At 60.0% G+C, this 18,732-nt stretch overlaps 2 protein-coding genes across 5 annotated transcripts in view; one reads left to right on the forward strand and one right to left on the reverse strand.

The window, feature by feature from the left end:
• The first annotated feature begins 75 nt into the window (after positions 1-75).
• LOC114607851 (autophagy-related protein 9A) lies at positions 76-13,587 on the forward strand. Of its 3 annotated transcripts, none has more exons than XM_028751422.2 (15): positions 76-309; positions 3,382-3,533; positions 3,629-3,672; positions 3,984-4,048; positions 4,663-4,836; positions 5,542-5,683; positions 6,790-7,538; positions 8,358-8,511; positions 9,175-9,354; positions 10,342-10,590; positions 10,673-10,869; positions 11,308-11,410; positions 11,651-11,717; positions 12,252-12,417; positions 13,175-13,587. In XM_028751422.2, the coding sequence occupies exons 2-14, from the start codon at positions 3,416-3,418 to the stop codon at positions 12,374-12,376; spliced, it is 2,367 nt and encodes a 788-aa protein (XP_028607255.2). In that variant the 5' UTR covers positions 76-309; positions 3,382-3,415; the 3' UTR covers positions 12,377-12,417; positions 13,175-13,587. The 3 variants fall into 3 exon arrangements, with proteins under 3 accessions (XP_028607255.2, XP_028607257.2, XP_028607256.2); XM_028751424.2 differs by having other exon boundaries at positions 76-305; XM_028751423.2 differs by lacking the exon at positions 76-309 and adding an exon at positions 396-933.
• A 583-nt stretch (positions 13,588-14,170) lies between these two features.
• The window catches only part of NOS3 (nitric oxide synthase 3), a 33,903-nt gene continuing 29,341 nt past the window's right edge, over positions 14,171-18,732 (reverse strand). For both annotated transcript variants that reach the window (XM_028751420.2, XM_028751419.2), the window contains exons 22-27: positions 17,877-18,087; positions 17,584-17,671; positions 16,337-16,458; positions 16,102-16,250; positions 14,819-15,013; positions 14,171-14,522 (exon numbers count right to left, since the gene is read on the reverse strand). In XM_028751420.2, coding sequence (XP_028607253.2) covers positions 14,391-14,522; positions 14,819-15,013; positions 16,102-16,250; positions 16,337-16,458; positions 17,584-17,671; positions 17,877-18,087 — 897 coding nt within the window. In that variant the 3' untranslated portion in view covers positions 14,171-14,390. The remainder of the gene's footprint in view (positions 14,523-14,818; positions 15,014-16,101; positions 16,251-16,336; positions 16,459-17,583; positions 17,672-17,876; positions 18,088-18,732) is intronic.

Below are 18,732 nucleotides of genomic sequence, written 5' to 3' on the forward strand. Positions count from 1 at the left end.
AGAGAGCGAGAGAGAGAGAGAGAGAGAGAGAGAGAGAGAGGCCGTGGGCGGGGCTGGCGCCGGGGGGGGCGGAGCCAGGAGCAGTCCCCGCCTCCTGCCCGAGAAGCGAGGGCGAGAGAGCCATGCCCGCCCCCCGCCGCCTTGGCCAGTCTGGCGCGGCCCCGGCTCCCCTCCCGCGGAGCCCCCGGAAGAGCCGCCTGGGGCCCCAGGCAGAGATGGCAGCAGCACCAGCAGCGGAGCAGCCCGGCCCGGGAGGAGCCCCCGCCGCCGCCGCGGAGCCCTAGGGCGGAGAAGGCCCCAGGAAGGCAGGTCAGGCCCCTCTCCAGCCCGGAGGGGAGGCAGGCGAGCAGGCCGGCCGGGGCCTCCAGGGGGTCCTGGGAGCGGAGCGTGGCCTGGGGGGGGGGCTCCTGGGCCAAGAGAGCCTCTGGTCCTGCCTTCCCCAGGAGGGCACCTTGCCATGGAGGGGCTGTGAGGCCTAGTGGGTGGGGCTGCAGAGGGCCTGCCAGGGACTCACTCCCCCCCCCCCCGCTTCCTTCAGACTCACCCGGGTGGCCTCCTGCCAGCTGCACAGCATGTTTACACCGTCCTGGGTTGTTTATGAATTTGCTGCCCTGGGTATTTTTAGCTCGCCTGGTGACTCCCCCCCCCCCCCGCCCTGCCTGCCTCCATATGGGGGGATAGGGGAGAAGCCCATCCCCAGTCCAGAGGAGAGCCCACCACCCTCTCTGCCCCCTTTGGGCCGAATCCTGGTCCCGCCTGCTCTTCTCCTCCCTGGTCCCGAGCCTCTCCGCCTTCCCGGGATCCGGTCCTCCCTCTGCCCGGAGTGTCTCCTGGGTGACTCAGGGCTCTTGCGAGGCCAGCAGGAAAAGGGCTGGTTTGCCTGCCGGACATCAACACTGGCGGATCCCCCCAGCAGATCTCTCTTGGGCAGCGGTAAAGGCAGGGGGGGGGAAGCAGGGAGCCCGGAGAGGGGGGGACGGCTGTCACTTTCGTGCCAGTAACGGGGGGTGAGGGTGAGGTGGAGCTCTCTTGGCTGGGGGGGGCAGAGGGGGGGACAGGAGCCAGAACTCGGCATTCTTCAATCTGATGCCCCCGAGATGCTTTGGGTGGCAACTCTGACCCAGCCAGTACAATCTTGTGGCAGCTTGGAGCAGGCAGGGCTGGGCCTGGGGCCCAAGAGTCTGTCCTGGCCCAAGGGGGCTTCCTGAGGGGTGGGAGGGGTGCTCCTGGAGGAGGGGGCCAGCAGAGTCTCTTGGGGGTGCGGCGTGGGGGACACACACTTGTGTTTATCTCTGCTTGAGCTGCTTGCTCTGTCCTAAGCATGAAGCTGAGCTCTCTCTTCTCCCTCCTTTGTCCGGGGGGGGGGGGGCAGGGGGGCACCTGCCCTGCTGGAGCTTCACCTGGAGCAGCCCAGGTGTGCCGACTGGGGCTGGTGGGAGTTGTAGCACAAAGCAGCTGGAAGGCGCCAGGTTGTCAGAGGGCGGCCTTGGGATGGCTGGGAAGTGACTCAGCGAGTGGCAGGAAATGGAGCAAGGCAGGTGGACAGGATCCAGGGCATTCCTGGCCTCTGCAGGTGACCGGGTGTGTAGTGTGTGAGAGGGAACGGGTCTTCCTCAGGGAGGGCTGGATCCAGGCCCTGGCAAGCGGAGCGCACTCAGCAGTGCTTGTTTGGAAATGCCATAAAAGGAGAGAGCCAGGTTTTGCCCAGGGAAGCCTCTGCCTGAGAAGGAAAGCTAGATATTGGCCTGGAGTTGTGAAGAAGGACTCCCATCACAGCACAGGGCAGACCCAGGGAAATTCCTTGCCTCCTTTCTCTTGTCTTTTGCAAAAAGTAAACAAGGGAATGCCAGGCCCAGCGGAGCCCAAGAGATCAAGTTACAGCCAGGACCTGTTTCTCAAACCCTCAGCAGACATGGTTTACTGTCCTTGTTTTCTTTGTTAATGTTCAAGCCCCGTGTGAGAATAGGAGAGATGCTTCTCCCCTTAGCAGGCTGCCCAAGAGACCGCCTCTCTGCCCGGCTTGCTCATCCCTGTCCCTTGCCAAACTCCCAGCCTGGCCGAACAAGGACAGCGATTCAGCCAGCCCAGGCCCCAACGCCCTACGGACCCTCTTGAGCACTGAGATCAGAAGAGGGGGCCTGGTTGGTTGTTCTTCTGCCTTAAGAGCCTCAGGGTAGCAGGTGCCCCAGGAAAGGGTCTTCTCTGTGGCAGCCCCTGAGCTGCAGGACTCCTTCCCACTCTACAGCTTCTGGAGGATGCTGAGACGCACCTCTTTCACCCTGACCTTGGACACTTGAAGTGTATAGATTTAGGATCCACCGTATCTCTCTGGTGGCAAGTTGTTGAACTGTTTTCAATATTGTCTATTAACGTTGCAACCCTGGGACCTTGGGCTGAAGGACGGGAAGTAAAGAAACCCTTCTCTCTCTTTCCCGGCCAGCCTGTCAGCTGGAAAAACCCTCCTTCCCCGGGACTCTTTTTTCTGAAGCCCAGGCAGCCGGGGGCCTCGTTCTTGGGGAGACCTGCTCCCTTGTTTCCGCTGGATCTGCTCCTTTCTCCCTCTTGGCTGTTTCACCCCCACTTCTCAGGTTTCCCCCCTTTCCTTACCATCCAGAGCCACAGTAGGAGCTGCTAGGCAGAGGAAGGCACTGCATTCTCCTTCCTTGGCATGGCTGCTTTGGTGGAGATTCCTGCATTGTAGGGGGTTGGACTAGATGACCCTGGTCCAACTAGGGTCCCTTCCACCTCTACTGCTCGATGGTTCTTTGAAGTTTTGTATCTGCATTTTTAGATCTTATTTTGATTTATGTGGAAATTGTTTCAATTTGGTTGTGTACTTTTTGATGTGTTTTACTCATTTATAACTTTTGTAATGTTTGTGATTCTGTAAATCTTGGCACGTTGCTTTAACTATGGAAAAGTGGCATACAAACAAAATGAGGGAGAGGAGGAGAAACGGGCCCAAAAGTCTCCCCCCTGCCTTCTACTGATGGTTACCTAAAAACTTCCTTGTTCCTCTTCCCAAAATCCACCAACTGGTCAGCACCCAGTTTCCCCTCCTGGGACCCCCTGCCCCCTTCAGCCAAGTCTCCCCACTCTCCCTGACCACAGCCCCAATCCTGGCTAGTGGAGAGTGGTCCCTGGCGACCCCCGGCTGGAATGGGGGGCTGCCCCTCCCCAAGTGTCCTGGAGATGGCCTTGTATCAGAGAGCCTGCGCTTGTGACTCAGGAGGCCGGTCGCTGCCTCTCAGCCTAACCTCCTGGATGAAATGGGGAGGCAGAGAACTCTGCACGTGACCCGGAGCTCCTTGGAGGGGGAAAAGTGGGATAGAAGTGCAACAGTAGTGATAATCTGCCCCCTTCTCCCTGTGTCCCAATCAGGGTCTGACGGGAGCCGGGCAGCTCAGCAAACCCCATGGAGGTCAGTGGGAGCCACTATGGCGATTATCATCGCCTCCCGGACTACGAAGAGGAAGACTCTCCCCCCGAGGATGAGAAGGAGCTGCTGGTGCACGTCACAGAGGGGCTGAAAGGTACCCCTCCCCAGGCCCTGGGAGGGCAGAGGGCAGCCGGCGGGGGGGGGGGTCCTTTCAGCCAAGCCCCCTTCTCACTCTTTCCTCCTTTGCAGATTCCTGGCATCACATCAAGAACTTGGACAACTTCTTCACCAAAATATCCTTCCTGCTTCTTGGGCATCTTTCGCTCAGGAAGGCCGCTCCGCAGAGCTGCTGGGCCAGAGTTGGCATGAATATGCTACAAGGACTTCCCAGCAGCTAGGGAGCACCTCTGAGCATGAGCAAAGCGCATTTCCCTCCCCGTGTGGGGCTGGAGGAGCATGTGGGGCTCAGCGGCCCCAGAAGGCATCTGGAATCCCAGGGGAAGGGGGTGCTATGTGCTGGCCGCCCTCTTTTCCAGGTGGCTGCGGGGGGGGGGGTCTTCAAGGCAAGGCGTAGCAGAGTGGTTTTCCTTAACAGACCCTGCACATCTACCATTTCCACCAAAAGAACGGCTTTGCCTGCATGATGCTCTCGGACGTCTTTGAGCTGGTGTGAGTGCCCAAAACTCCCCCCTCCTTCTGCACCCCCTTCATTGCTGGGCCCTGGGGGGAGGAGGAGGAGGGAGCTGGTGGGCATTTGGGGCAGGGCTGCTCCTGAGTGGGGAGCACCTGCCCCCCTCCTCTCTCTTCGCTCTGGGACCGGTCTTCATAGAGTGGGGAGGGGTCCCCCAGGGTCATCTGGTCCAGCCCCCTGCAATGCAGGACTTGTGGCTTAAGATTCCCATCCAAGCTCTGCTTGAAAACCTCCCCGGAAGGAGAGCCCACCAGGAAAGAGGCCTGATCATCTTCCCCACAGCGGCCTTCAGCTATTTGGAGGGAGCCCCCATATTCCCTCTCGGTCTTCTGGTCTCCAGGCTGCAGGGAGCATGGAGGTGCCTTTCTCCGTCCACACTGGGGAGGCCCAGGGGTCTCCTCCGGATCTTCCTTCCCTGTTGGGCAGGGCAGGGGGTGGGAGGGAGCCCCCACGGCGGCTGCAAAGGGTCCCACCAGGGAACACATTGCTTTGCAGGCAGGTTGGGCCAGATGCGCCCTGAGAGTCCTGCAGGCTGAGGGTGGGCCTGGGCAGAGGGGGCTCTCCTGACCCCACTTGGCTCCTCTCCCCCCAGGCAGTTCCTGTTTGTGGTCACCTTCACCACCTTCCTGTTCTGCTGCGTGGAGTACGACGTGCTCTTTGCCAACCGGCCTGTCAATCACACTCACCCCGGAGGGGGCGCCCTCCCCGAGAGGAACAAGGTGACGCTGCCTGATGCCATCCTGCCCACGCAGCAGTGCGCCCAGAGGTGAGTGGGGGGGGGGAGAGAAGAGACCCTCCTGCGGGGAAGGGGTCGGCCCTCGGGAGCCACAAACCTCCTTCGCAGCCGGGGGGGGGGGGGAGAGGTCCAGTTAGATAGATGCTGTGGAACTCCCTGCCTCTTGACTCCAGGCAAACGCCTTCGCAGTGTTCCTTTTGGCACCTGCTGAAAACGTTCCTGTTTAGACAAGGTGGTGTGAGTTTTAATGATTTAACTCTTGCATGTTGTGTGCTTTCCTGGGTTTTATTATTTTATCTTTTTGTCAGCTGCTTTGAGGGTTTTTTGTTTTTATGATATGTAGTTAGATACACAGCTGCCCTTGCGTTCTAGGGGGTTGGACTAGATGGCCCTTGGGGGTCCCTTCCAACTTTATGGTTCTATGTACCTGTATGTACATATGTACACACACACACACACACACCCCTTAGGAAAGGGTCAGAGTTAATCCAGGTTGATGAATCTGGAGCGACCTAGTGCAACCCAGCCAAGGTCCCTCGGAGGGAGGAGTCCCTCCCCAACAGCCTTAAGACTTTCCCCAGCCTGGACCTCAGAGGATGCTGCTGCCAGTGCCTGCAGGAGAGAGTGTTGGTCTCGCACCCGGGTCCTGCTTGGGGTCTCCCTCCCATTGTCCTCGGCTGACTCTGCCCTGGCCAGGCTGATTGGGCCCTGGTGTCCCCCCCTCCCCTCCCTCAGGATCCGTTCCAGCGGCTGGATCATCTTCCTGCTGGTGATGGCTGCCACCTTCTGGGTCTACCGCCTGGTGAAAGTCCTCTGCAGCCTCTTGGGCTACTGGGAGATCCGCACCTTCTACACCAAGGCCCTCAAGATCCCCTCGGTGAGTGAGTGAGTGAGTGAGTGAGCAAGAAGAAAAATAAGAACTTTGTTATTTATAGGCCACCCTCAGCCAGCAAGCAGCCTCTAACATTAAAAACCTCCCAGCACAGAGGGGGCGTTGGGTGCAGCAAGGACCCCCCTTGTTCCTCAGGAGGCAGCCGGTGGTCTGCTGAGCCCCCCTCTCCTTTACCTCTCCTCTGACGCCTCCTTGGGCTGCTCCCAGAGGCTGCTGACATCCCACCCCCCAGATCGCTCCTGCATGTCTGGGCCCCGCGGCTTAAGGAGAATTTCATTGCAACAAGGGATGCCTGCATTTCTGCCAATAGCAAAAGGGGACAGTCCCTGTCTTCCAAATAATAGCCGAATCCTTAAGGTGTGTGTGTGTGGGGGGGGTGTCTGCCCTCCTGCCTGACTGAGCAGGGCCGTTCCTGTGAGGGGCACAGCTCCTAAGCACCTGGTGCTTGAGTGTCTGTCTGTGTTTCTTTGCTGCCGTAGGGGCAATGTTGTCGGTGGAATAAGGAGTCGGAGGCAGGACTTGAGGGGTGAAGGAGGGTTCCCCCCCTCTCTCCCTCTTTGGGTCCTGATGGTCAGAGACCCAGTGAGCAGGTTGGGGTTCGCCTCCCCCAGGGACAGTGGCCTGACTTTGGGGAGGGTCCTCAGGAGCTGCAAAACTTTGGCTCCCAGCTTCTGGATTTCATTCTGTAGGCTGATCTTGGGGGGGGGGGGGGCGGTGAATGTCATTTTTGGCTCTCCCTTGAGGGAGGGAGGTTGGACTAAGTGGCCTCTGTGGCCTTAAGCAGAGATCCTTTGTGAATCAGATGTGAAGCAGGGGGGCCTGATCCTGTGGCGGCTGCCTGTTTAATTCTGAGCTGAGCAGGAGCGATGACTTCCTAAGCCCCACTTTAGCAAGCTGGAGTGCCTGTAGGGAGGTCTAGTCATCCATCCATTCATGTCTGCTTATAAAAATATTTGTGTCCTGCTGGGTCCTGAAAAGAATATATGAAAGCATATATGTCTCCAGGGACAGAGAGCCTGGGGGCTGGGGGTCCTCTTCCTCCCCCCCCCCCCAAAGCGTGTCCCTCACCCCCTCTCTTGCGCTCCCCGCAGGACGAGCTGTGCAACTGCAGCTGGCAGGAGGTGCAGGCGCGGCTGATCTCTCTGCAGCGGGAGCAGCCGATGTGCGTCCACAAGCGGGAGCTGAGCGAGCTGGACATCCACCACCGCGTCCTGCGCTTCAAGAACTACCTGGTGGCCATGGTGAACAAGGCGCTGCTGCCCGTGCGCTTCCGCCTGCCCCTGCTGGGCGAGGCCGTCTTCCTGACGCAGGGCCTCAAGTACAACCTGGAGCTGCTCTTCTTCTGGGGGCCGGGCTCCCTCTTCCAGGGCAAGTGGAGCCTGCAGCCCCAGTACAAGCGGGCGGGGGCCCGGCTGGAGCTGGCGCGGCGCCTGGGGCGAGGCATGGTGCTGCTGGGCCTGGCCAACCTGCTGCTCTGCCCCTTCATCCTGGTGTGGCAGGTGCTGTACGCCTTCTTCAGCTACACGGAGGTGCTCAAGAGGGAGCCGGGCAGCCTGGGCGCCCGCCGCTGGTCCCTCTTCGGCCGCCTCTACCTGCGCCACTTCAACGAGCTGGACCACGAGCTGCAGGCGCGCCTGAGCCGCGGCTACAAGCCCGCCTCCAAGTACATGAACTCCTTTGCCAGCCCCCTGCTGGCCCTGCTGGCCAGGAACGTCTGCTTCTTCGCCGGCTCCCTCCTGGCCGTCCTCATCGCCCTCACCGTCTACGACGAGGACGTCCTCACCGTGCAGCACATCCTCACCGCCATCACCCTCCTGGGGGTCATCGTCACCATCGCCAGGTGGGTCAGGAGGGCGGGCGCATGTGGCCCTCCAGAGAGCCAGGGCCAGAAGACCCACCTGATGCGGCCCTCCACCTCCCGTTCCCCTGCTCCCTGTGGCCTTTGGCCAGGCTGGGGGTTTGAGCCCCTCGAGTTCTCGGGTGTGGGCTGGGCTTCAAAGGGAAACCCCAGCGAGGCTTCAGCTGTGATTTCTGCCCTGAGATTAAAGCCCAGCCCCGTAATAGGCCTGCTACCCCTGGGGAGTCCTAACCAAGGCCAGCTCCAGGGAGGATCTCCAGCGTGAAATTGCTGGGCTGGAGGTCTCCAGCAGACAGGCCTCTCTCCAGTTTGGCCTCCTCTGCCCTGCGGAATGGGGCGCCTGGCACTGATCCCTCGCCAGATCCCAGGTTCTTCTTGCGTTGAGCACATGGGTGGTATTTCAGGGGTTGTAGTTGGCTAAGTTTTATTCAGAATAGACCCATTGAAATGGATGGGCCACAGTGACATCTGTTCACTTCAGTGGGTCTGTTTAGGTGAGCGCAACCCCATATTTTCAGTGGGTAACAGGATTTTGTGGAATGGTTGAGTCAGAAGGGACCCTCAAGTGTCATCCGGCTCAGCCTCCTGGCAGATTGCCTTCAAACCTCCACCTTCCACCACACATCCACCCAGACAGCAAATCCTGGTGGCGAAGTGTTGGATTAAGTCATGGAGGGGTGCGGGAAGGCTCCTTTCGCCAGGTGCTGGACATCTTCCCCTGTGGGGCACCCCCCTCTTGATGTCCCCAATGTTTGGGCCGGTCTTCCTGGGTGCTGACGAGACCCCCTCCCCCTCCCGCAGGTCCTTCATCCCGGACGAGCACCTGGTGTGGTGCCCAGAGCAGCTGCTCCAGTGCGTCCTGGCGCACATTCACTACATGCCTGACCACTGGCAGGGCAATGCCCACAAGGCGGAGACGCGGGAGGAGCTGGCCCAGCTCTTCCAGTACAAGGCGGTGAGTGGGCCGGGGGGGGGGGGGCAGGAGGTCTTTAAATTCTGGAGGATTTGTAGCCTGCTGTTCACCCAGAAAGGCGCTCAGAGCAGCTGACATGCAGTCAATCAGTAGCTGCTCTTAATATTTCTTTATATTGTGTCTTTTTCATAGTCAAGGACTCAAGGCGACTTACACAGATAGCGAAAGCGAAAGACATTAGATAAAGGCAAAAACGTTAGAGAGAAGCATAAAGCCAAAGGCAGTTGTTAAAATATAATTTAATATAATGAAAACTAAGATTTAAAAGGTGTGCTAAGAGCACAGGCCTCAGCAATAGAGAGATGCCAGCGCCACTCCTTTCCCAAAGTCCCGTTGGAACCAGGAGGTCTCAGCTGTCAGAGGACGGCCAGAGAGGAGGGAGTCTGTCTGGCGTCCCCCGGCAGGGAGTTCCAGAGTTGCCTGGGAGCCTCTCTGGGTGCCCAGCAAGGGTGAGAGGCTGTGCTGCCCGCAGGCTTACAGTGGGAAGAAGGCATTGCGCAATTAGGAAGAGGGACGGGGCAGCTTCTTAGCTCTCCTGGGATGGAGCCCCCTAGCGCAGCTCCTCTGCTCCCTCTCATCCCGCATGGCAGGGTGGGTTTTGGGGAGGGGAGACCTCTGGTGCTGACCCCCCCCCCGTGCCCCCAGGTCTTCATCCTGGAGGAGCTGCTGAGCCCCATTGTGACCCCCTTCCTGCTCATCTTTGCCCTTCGCGCCAAAGCCCTGGACATCATCGACTTCTTCCGCAACTTCTCGGTGGAGGTGGTGGGGGTCGGGGACATCTGCTCCTTCGCCCAGCTAGACATCCGCAACCATGGCAACCCACAGGTATGGGGGGGGGGAGCTGGAGGTGGCAATCCTCACGGGGGGGGGGGGAGAGATTTCAAGCACTAAGGCCTGTTTGCCAGCAGCCGTGTGACCCTGTGCCTTCCCTGCATCCAGGCAGTGTGGCCAATTTGGGCACAGGCATTTCAGTTTCTTGTTTCTGGGTGGAATTATTCTGAAGTGCTGCAGGGGGTTGGATGGAGCCCCCCCCCCCCCCAATGAGAGGCAGTGTGGCATAGTGGTTAGAGCACCAAGCTAGCACCTGAGAGAGCCCAGGGTTCCAATCCCCACTTGGCCATGGAGCTCACTGGGTGACCTTGGGCCAGTCCCTGCCTCTCAGCCTCACCTCCTTCGCAGGGTTGTTTAAGCCGGGGGAGGGGGGACCATGTGTGCCCCCTCAGGCTCCTTGGAGAAAAAGGGGGGAGGTAAATGCAATAAATAACAAGATACCCCCTGGCAATCCTTGTCTCACACAGCAGCCCCATTTTACAGGCAGAAAGACTGAGGCTGGGAGTGTGACATGCCCAGGGCCAAGCAGAGGACTCCCGGGCTTCTCTGCTGCAGCCAAGCCCCCAGTTCTGCAGGACTCCCATTCCCCTCTCTTGGGCCCATTCTTCTTCCCCTTGGAGGGTGCATGGCTCAGTGGTTAGAGCAGATGCCCCCTCCCCTGGGGCACACTCACCCTGCTGCCACTCAGAGTCAGACCATACTGAGCTGGAGGCCCACGAGCCCCCTCCCATTCTTGCCGTTTCCAGCAACTGGGATCCGGAAATATTTGCTGCCTCCAGCCGTGGAGGGCAGAGCCTGGCCAAAGTGGCTGGTAGCCTTTGGTCTACACAGGTTGGTGCCCCCCTGCCTCCTGTGGGAGAAGGTCCTTCCTTTTCTTGCTCCTGAATCCCCCAGCCGCCCCCTTCCCTGCGTGCCCCCCCTGAGTCTTCCCTGCGCCCACGGCCTCCCTGACTTGCTTTCTCCCCCCCCCCAACCCCCCAGTGGCTGTCCCAGGGCCGGACAGAGGCCTCCGTCTACCAGCAGGCAGAGAACGGCAAGACGGAGCTCTCCCTGGTCCACTTCGCCATCACCAACCCGCGCTGGCAGCCTCCCCCCGAGAGCTCCCTCTTCATCGGGCACCTCAAGGAGAAGGTGCAGCAGGATGCGGCCCTCGCGCCCCCTGCCCAGCGCCTCCTGGCTGAGGCCCCCCTGGGCGCCTCCTTCCTGTCGGACGAGGGACCCTCCACCGTGGTGAGTCCTGGGGACGGGGGAGGGAGCCATCTCTGGGGTCCTGAGCCCCCTTTCCCCTCTAACCGCCTCTCCCTCCCTGCAGCCGGAGGCCCTCCTGGCCAGTGTCCTGGCAGCGGGAAGTGGGGGCCTGGCGTCCCAGGCAGAGAGGCGGCGCTTTGGGCAGCTGGGCAGCGCAGCCGGTGCAGCCGCCAGCATCCTGGCCTCCCTCTCCTGCTCGCAGCTGCCCCGGCGGGGCGAGAACGCCGTCTACCAGAGCGACAGCACCCTCCCCGGAGACAGGTAGGCAGAGGGGAGACCTGGCTGGTCTGGGGCCCGGGCGCAAGGATGGCAGGTCAGGCCCAGGACTGCTTGGCCCCGGTGCTTTGACTCCCAGATAGGGAAGGAGGGAGCCGGTGGGGGGCTCCATTGGGCCCCTGCTGTTCCCCACCCCATTCTCTGTCCACCTGTCTCTTGATTTCATCCTTGGGGGGCCCGCTGAGTTTCCCATTTCTCTTTTCCTTTTCTCCTGCTTCTTTTCCTCTCCCTGTCCTTTTCTGTTTTCTCTCCAAAGCAGTTCCTTCTGCCGTCCGGAAAGGAGCCGCCTGGTCTTGGTGGGGAGGGCCCTGTGGCCTGGGCTGCAGAGGGGCTGGTGGAGGAGGGTGGGGGGCTGCCCCCTGCCCAATCCCGGCTTCTTGCAGCCAGTGTGCCAATGGCTCCCTGCCTTTCTGTGCCCTCCAGTGTTGCCCCACCGGAGACGCGCCCAGGGCCCCTCAGCCGCTCAGTGCTGCTCTCTGAGTTTGCCTCGGCCGAGATGAGTCTGCACGCCATTTACATGCATGAGGTGAGTGGTTGGGGGGGGGGAGCAGCACTCTCTTCCTACACGGCAGGGGTTGGACTAGATGGCCCCTGGAGATCCCTTCCAGCGCTGTGCTTCCTCTGTCTCCTGGGTGGTGGGGCGGGGCCAGAGCATTCCGGGGTCTCCCTGGCGGAGGGGGCTTGGTCCTGGGTGAGATCCCCCAGGGATCCAGTACACCTACCCTCACAGGCTGTGGCGCCCTCCTGACTTCCCTCTCTCCTCCAGCTTCACCAGCAGCAGCAGCAGCACCAGACGTCGCCACGCTCGCCCTCGCAGCCCTTGGCGCAGGCAGGTGAGCCTCCCCTCTGGGGCACTGGAAGCGCAACTCTGCCGGGGCTTCCTTCCCTTCTGGGGGTGTCTTCCCTGGGGGCGCTTCCCCCAGGATTCCTCCCTGATGATGCTCCTGGCTGCAGAGCCAGGCGATGCCTCTGGGGGGGCCCTTAGTGGGGGCTGGAAAGAACAGGTTGCCCAGCGTGGAGGAGGCTTGGTCTGCTCCAGGGCGAGAGCTGTTTCCTTGGCAAAGCAGCCATGGCCGATTTGAGAGCCCCTGGGGGCTGAAGCAGGTCTGGGGGCTGGCTCCCAATGGCCCACCCCACTTGAAGGGCTGTCTGGCCTCTGCTTGCCTTTCCCTGCCCCAGGCGGGGGTTAGGGGGGTCGCTTGCCTGCCAGTACAAAACTGTCTCTGGGGCTCCTGGAGTGCAATATTCATTCGAGGAAGAGGCAGAAAGACGTTGCTTTTCCTATATTGTAGTCTTATGTTGTGAACTGCCCTGATTTAATACAATCTCATGTGGGTTCCCCGCTCACTTCCTTCTCTGCCCTGCAGCTTCCCCCAGGCCCTCTTCGCATGTGCGCAGCCAGGATCTAACCCTTGGGGGCTGGAAAGAGGAAGAAGAGGAGGAGGAGGAAGCGTCGTCTCAGGCACAGCAGCAGCAGAGGGAGAAGAGCTAGCAGCCGCCATCGCCCTTCCCATCGCCCACCCTCCTCTTGACGTGAGTCTCCTTCCCCTCCTGCTCTCTGACCCACAGCCTCCCTCCGTGGGGCTTCACCTGACCTCAAGGGGGACTTGCAGAGCTCAGCCCCACGCCCCAAGGCCTCCTTGCCTTTCCCTGCACCCCCCCCCAACATTCCCTCGGGGTCAGGGTTAGGGGAGGGTGGCAGCACCAGGCAAGGATTCCTGGAATCAAGGCTGCTTCCTTCCCGGGGTCCTGCTCTGAGCAATTTTGGATGGAGAGATGGGCTAGAGATGCGAAGGCCTGGGGTGGGGACAGTAAATGGTGGGGGGGAGTCGCCTTGCTTTTTTTTCATTTTTTCTGTGTGTCTGCAGAGAGGGTCAGCAGCTCCGGGAGGCTGGCTTTGTTCAGACACATTTCCTTCCCTGGGGAGTCATGGCCACCGACTTGGGTGGCGTTAAAGAGGAATCAGATAAATCCTGGAGGAATCAGCATAGAATCCTAGAGTGGCAGAGCTGGAAGGGGCCGCGAGGGTCATCTAGCCCAACCCCCTGCAGGGCCTGGACTCTTTTGCCCGTGACCCTGAGGTTCAGAGTCTCTTTTGTGCTCGGCCAGTGGAGCTCTCACAGCTGAGGAGAGAGGAGGAGCCAGGATGGCTCTGGCTGGCCCCTGTGGCTGCAGGAGCCTGGACGAGATGGGCCTGACCCCATGGCCCATCCTACGTGCCTTGCATGAGGGTTTGGTACCTGGGGTCCAGCCCCCCAACCTCCTAACCCTGCCTGTTTTGCCCCTCCAGGTGATGGCTGCCGGCGGTGACTTGCTGGACTCCTCCTCTCCCCCCACCTCCCGGAGCGTGGCCAGCCAGAAGAGGAGCAGCGCAGGAGTGGGAACGCGCCTGGTGCCCCCCCTTGGCTGGCCGTGGACTCTGACGGGAGGAGGGGACCCCCCCCCTTTCCTGGCTTTGGGTGTGTGCCCTCCGCGGGGGTGAATAAGCTATGGGCCGGATCAGGCCCTGCCCGGTGCTACTCATAGAGCTATAGGGTTCCTGAGGTCGATGAGAGGATGGCTGGAGCCAAATGCCCCCCCCTCCCTGCCTTCTTCTGCTGCTATATGACCTGTGCTGTGCCCCCCACCCTTGCAAAGCCGCCCCCGGGGGCAGGGGGCTCCAGCTCAGGACCCTTTGGGGACAAATAAATGTTTACAGATGTGGCTAACAAGAGAGATTCCCTTCCTGTAGGTGGCAGAATCCTTTCTCCTCCTCTGGGGCAACGGGGGGGATTTGAAGGAGGGGCCGTGGGATTGGGGGGGCTGCTTCCCTCCCCCTTGAAAGCCCCAAGAGGCTCTTCAGGGAAGGTGGCAGATAGCTGGCTCCGATTGGCTGTGTCAAGCTGTGATGTCAGGGCACGTTCCTGGCGTATAGGGCAAGGGAAATAAGGGCTGAGTCCCCTTTCATAGAACTGTTGAGTTGAAAGGGACCCCTAAGTGTCATCTAGTCCAACCCTGCGATGCCCTTTCCCCTCTGGCCTAAGGCTTCTCTTGCTAAGAAGCTTTTCTATTCTTACATTCTGCGGACGCTGCCAGGTGGTGCCTTTATTTTCCACAGTTGGGTACAATTATTTTAGGAAGAAAGAGCCTGGCTTTCAGGCTGTCCTGGGCACAGGAGTTTGGATACCTTGTCTGCTTCTGCCATCCTACATCCCTCGCAGTTCAAAAAATGCTCTTGGCGCTCTGTTTTAAAAACTGGCCGAAAGGCAGAAGATTCAGGAGCGATAAATGGAAGGACTTGACGGCGGAACTCCCTGGAGGCAGGGATGCCCTTGGAAAAGGACCAATTCCTGGAGGAGGAGGAGGAGGAGGAGGAGAGGCTGTTGGGGGGCTCCTGGCCAGGCTGGCTGGGCTCTGCATTCCCCATCAGAGGGGAGAGCTGCTCTTCTAAGACCCTCCCCTCTTTGGAGAAAGGAGTGCGCAGGGGGGAAAGGCTTCTAATGGCAAGATCTGGCGCTGGGAGGGTCTCAGAGGGACGGGCTGAGGCTGAGCAAGGACTGGCGCTTCTGCTGGGAGATGGACTGGCTGCGGATGAGCGAGGCCACCTCTTGCGTGCGGAAGGTCAGGCCAAAGATGTCCTCGTGGTAGCGGTTCTGGTCCTGGGAGAGAAAGAGGCAGCGTCAGATGCTACACATGCAGACGCACACCCCCCCCCGGGCACTTCATTGGACGGGACCCCCAATGGTCATTGGTCCAGCCCCCAGCGCTGCAGGGAAGGAGGGCAGCTGCCGACTGTTTCAAGGTGCCCCACAATTTGGTGGTGCTGATGCATTTGCTGTGACCCAAGGGGGCCACCCCCCGTAAGACCCTGCCCTGGGCATCTGAGGGCTGCCGGCCTGCGCTTTGCCTCCAGCACTGGGGTCTGACTGGGGGGCTGCTTCCCTTCCTCCCTCACCTGAAGTTCGCTGATCTTGTCCCCGGCCTCTGCCAGCGTCATGCCGCCCTCCTTGGCCAGGATCTGTTGGACGGTCTGCAGGACCCCCGTTGCCATGGTGACGTCCCCACAGACGTACATGTGGCCCCCCCTCTGGCAAAGGACCTCGTGGACGTAGCTGGCCAGCTCCAGGCGCAGCAGGTCCTGAACGTATGTCTGCAGGAAGAGCGAAAACCAGGCCCGTCCCTCGTAATAGTGCTCCTCTGAGCATAAGCAGAGCGCCACTCCCTCTTTGCTGAGGAATTGCGGCTGCTCCTTGGGGATTGGGATCAGGGCTGCCAAAGCACAGGCATGAATCACCTTCTGTCCCCCCCCCCACCCCCACCCCCATGTCTGCCTGGAAAGGCTGGATAGGGGTGGCTGCCATCTGCCCACCCGGAGCCCCCCATTTTATTATTTCCTCTGCTCACGGGGGGGGGGGGGGCAGCGCTGGAACTGCAGTGGCCTCCTTGGCCAGCCTGGTTTTACAAAGGCTGCCCTGAGCCTTCCTGACACAGAACAGCCTGAGAATGATAGAACTGTAGAGTTGGAAGGGATCCCAAGGGATCATCTAGCGGTCCCGCCCCTGGCAAGGCAGGGATCACAGCTCAAGAATCCCCAACAGGTGGCCCTCCAACCTCTGCTTAAAAATCTCCCGAGGGAAACCGTTCCTCTGTCCAACAGCTCTGACTGCCAGAAAGGTCTTCCTCGTGTTTTGCAGGAATCTCCTTTCTTGCCCTTAAAGCAGATCGGAAGGGGTCCCCGTTGGCCGCCAGCCTTGTTTTGTGGAGGCCTCCTTGGCCCTCCTGGCCCAGAACAGACTGGAGGGCGGAGGAGGAGGAGTTGAACTGTGGAACTCCCTCCCACAGGAGAGAGGCTATAAAATTATGCAGAGCCTGGAGAAAGCAGAAGGGGTTTTTTCTCCATCTCTTATGCTAAAACTAGTAGACCTCCAGTGAAGCTGCAGGTTGGAAGATTCAGGGCAGGTAAAGGGAAGTCCTTCCCTCCACAGGAAGCAGGGATGCCTCTGAAAGAGGAGAGGCAGCCATGTTTCTGAAGCCCCAGGACAGATGTTTTGAGACTACAGTTCCCATCATCCCTGACCGCTGGTCCTGCTAGCTAGGGATCATGGGAGTTGTAGGCCAGAAACATCTGGAGGGCTGAGGTTGAGGAGGCCTCTCCCAGGAGGACAGGGCTGCTCTTGCAGTGTGAGAAGAGGCTGCTGGACCAGGAGGCTCCCCCCCCCCCAATTCCCATATTCTTACCTTGGGGTAATCTGGGTCGCGGGAGAAGCAGGTGAGGACGCGGCTGAGGACCCCTTTCTGCTGCGCCTCCTGCACCTCCTCCTTGTAGATGTGGTCGTAGCGGGAGCTGCGGCAGCCAAAGACCAGCGTCATCTCGCCCGGGGGGAGCCCTGTGTGGGGCAGGAGGGGGTCAGGGCTGGGAGAGGCAAAGGCCGGCCGCCCCCAGCCCAAAGCCTCCCCGGCCCGCCTGACCCACCTTCGGCCTCCAGGCCGTGCAGCCGCTGCTGCCAGAAGCTCCGGAAGGGGGCGATGCCAGTGCCAGGCCCCACCAGGATGCAGGGGGCTGCGGGGTCCTGGGGCAGCTGGAAGTTGGGGGCGCTGTGTGGGGCAGAGACACCAAGAGTCACTTGCCTGGCGGGTGACAGGAGGGGAGCCCGGAAGCTGAACACTGCAAGATTCAGCCCAGGCAAAAAGGAAGGGCTTTTTCATGCAACACAGACTGCGGAACTCCCTGCCACAGGAGGCAGCAACAACCACCCACCTGGGTGGCAATAATAATAATAATAATAATAATAATAATAATAATAATAATAATTTATTATTTATACCCCACCCATCTGGCTGGGTTTCCCCAGCCACTCGGCGGCTTCCAACCTAACACTAAAATACAATAACCTATTAAACATTAAAAGCTTCCCTAAACAGGGCTGCTTTCAGATGTCTTCTAAAAGTTTGGTGGTTATTTTTCTCTTTGACATCTGGTGGGAGGGCATTCCATGGGGCGGGTGCCACTACCGAGAAGACCCTCTGCCTGTAACTTGGCTTCTCGCAGCAAGGGAACCGCCAGAAGGCCCTCGACGCTGGACCTCAGTGTCCAGGCAGAATGATGGAGGTGGAGACGCTCCTTCAGATATACTGGACGGAGGCCATTTAGGGCTTTCCAGGTCAGCACCAACACTGACTTGTGCTCGGAAACGTACTGGGAGCCAGTGTAGGCCTTTCAAGACCAGTGTTATGTGTTATGTGGTCTCAGCAGCCGCTCCCAGTCACCAGTCTGGCTGCCGCATTCTGGATTAGTTGTAGTTTCCGGGTCACCTTCAAAGGTAGCCCCACGTAGAGTGCATTGCAGTAGTCCAAGCGGGAGATAACCAGAGCATGCACCACTCTGGAGAGACAGTTCGCGGGCAGGTAGAGGATTGGAAAAATTCATGGAGGAGGAGGAGGAGGAGAAAGGTTGGGGGAGGGAGTTCCACAGTCCAACACTGTGTTGTGGGTGTAACATGTGAAGAAGTGCTTCCTTCCAACATGAGCTTTGTGGGACGTCCACGAGAGCAGGAGAGACATTCTTTTCTGGCGGCTCAACCGCGTGTGGCTCTTTCTCTGGGAAAGCAGGTGGGGAGTTTGGCTCCCTTCCTCTGGGACGCCTTGCTAAGGCCAGAGGGAACCTTTGGCTAGAGCTGCTCCTTCAAGGTCCAAGCCCAACCCCCCCCCCAGACCCCTTACCCTCGGACGAAAACCGGCACCATCTCGCCAGGCGCCAGCTTTGACAGCCACGTGGAACAGACGCCGAAGTGAAGGGGGCCCTTGCCGTCTGTGGAGCAGAGCGGGGGAGAGCGGGGAGCAAAATGAGAGGCGGCCTGGGAGGTTCTTCTCCCCCTCCCCAATGAGACTGCCTTCCCCCTCCCCAGGCGGCCAAGGTCACCCCTGCGACCGACTGTCCCCTTAGAATCACAAGATTGTAAAGTTGGAAGGGACCCCAAGGGCCATCTAGCCCAACCCCCCCCCAAGAAACTCACTCTGGCTGTGGTAGTTGAGGACGGCCACGGTGAGGTGCATCTGCCCCGGGTGGGCGCTGGGCGCTGAGCTGAGGGAGTAGTAGCGTGGCTTGAGGAGGGGCAGCTGGGTGAGGAGCAGCGAGGGCGGCAGCGGCACCGAGGGGAACTCCTCCAGCACCTCCTCCAGGGTGGGGCAGCGGAACCACTTCCACTCCTCGTACAGGAGGGAGTCCTGCGGGGGCAAGAGAACAGGTGGAAAAGGAGGAGCCCCGCCCCAAGCCCAAGGAGGGCAGGGAGAGGCAGTGGCGCTTAGTGGTTAGAGTGTCAGGCCTGGGAGAGACCAGGTTCAAATCCCACCCCCGCCCCGCTCAGCCGTGAAGCTCCCTGGGTGACCTTAGGCCAGCCTCTGCCTCCCTCTCAGGGTTGCGGTGGGGAGGAAGTGAGGATGGGGAGAACAGCCCCGTCTGCCCCCTTGAGCTCCTTGTAGGAATAGGTGGGGTGGAAATGAAATACCGTATTTTTCGCTCTATAAGACACACTTTTCCCCTCCTAAAAAGTAAGGGGAAACTTTTTGCATCTTATAGAGTGAATGCAGGCGGGAGGCTCTGCTCAGCACTCCCTTTAAAGAGCCGCGTGAAGCATGTGTGCGGCTCTTGGGGGCTTTTCTCCTCGGGGAAAAGCCCCCTAGAGCAGCACACACACTCCGCGTGCTCTTTAAAGGGAGCGCAGCTCTTGGGGGAGCCTTCCTTCCTTCGCTGTGCGAAGCCTCTTGAGGGCAGGGGGAGCCTTCATCCTGCTGCCCTGAAGAGGCTTTGCGCGGCTATCCCAGAAGCCAGGTCCCTCTTGCTGTTCTGGCTTCTGAGATTCAGAATATTTT

This window comes from Podarcis muralis, chromosome 12 (assembly GCF_964188315.1).
Source record: "Podarcis muralis chromosome 12, rPodMur119.hap1.1, whole genome shotgun sequence".
Lineage (NCBI taxonomy): Eukaryota > Metazoa > Chordata > Lepidosauria > Squamata > Lacertidae > Podarcis > Podarcis muralis.

What these genes read in the sequence shown, in the direction of transcription:
- LOC114607851 (XM_028751422.2), top strand. Translation starts at nt 3,416, where the DNA reads ATGGAGGTCAGTGGGAGCCACTATGGCGATTATCATCGCCTCCCGGAC. An exon ending in CGTCACAGAGGGGCTGAAAG is followed by an intron (nt 3,534 to 3,628) that starts GTACCCCTCCCC and finishes CCTCCTTTGCAG; the next exon opens with ATTCCTGGCATCACATCAAG. An exon ending in AGGCCCTCAAGATCCCCTCG is followed by an intron (nt 5,684 to 6,789) that starts GTGAGTGAGTGA and finishes CGCTCCCCGCAG; the next exon opens with GACGAGCTGTGCAACTGCAG.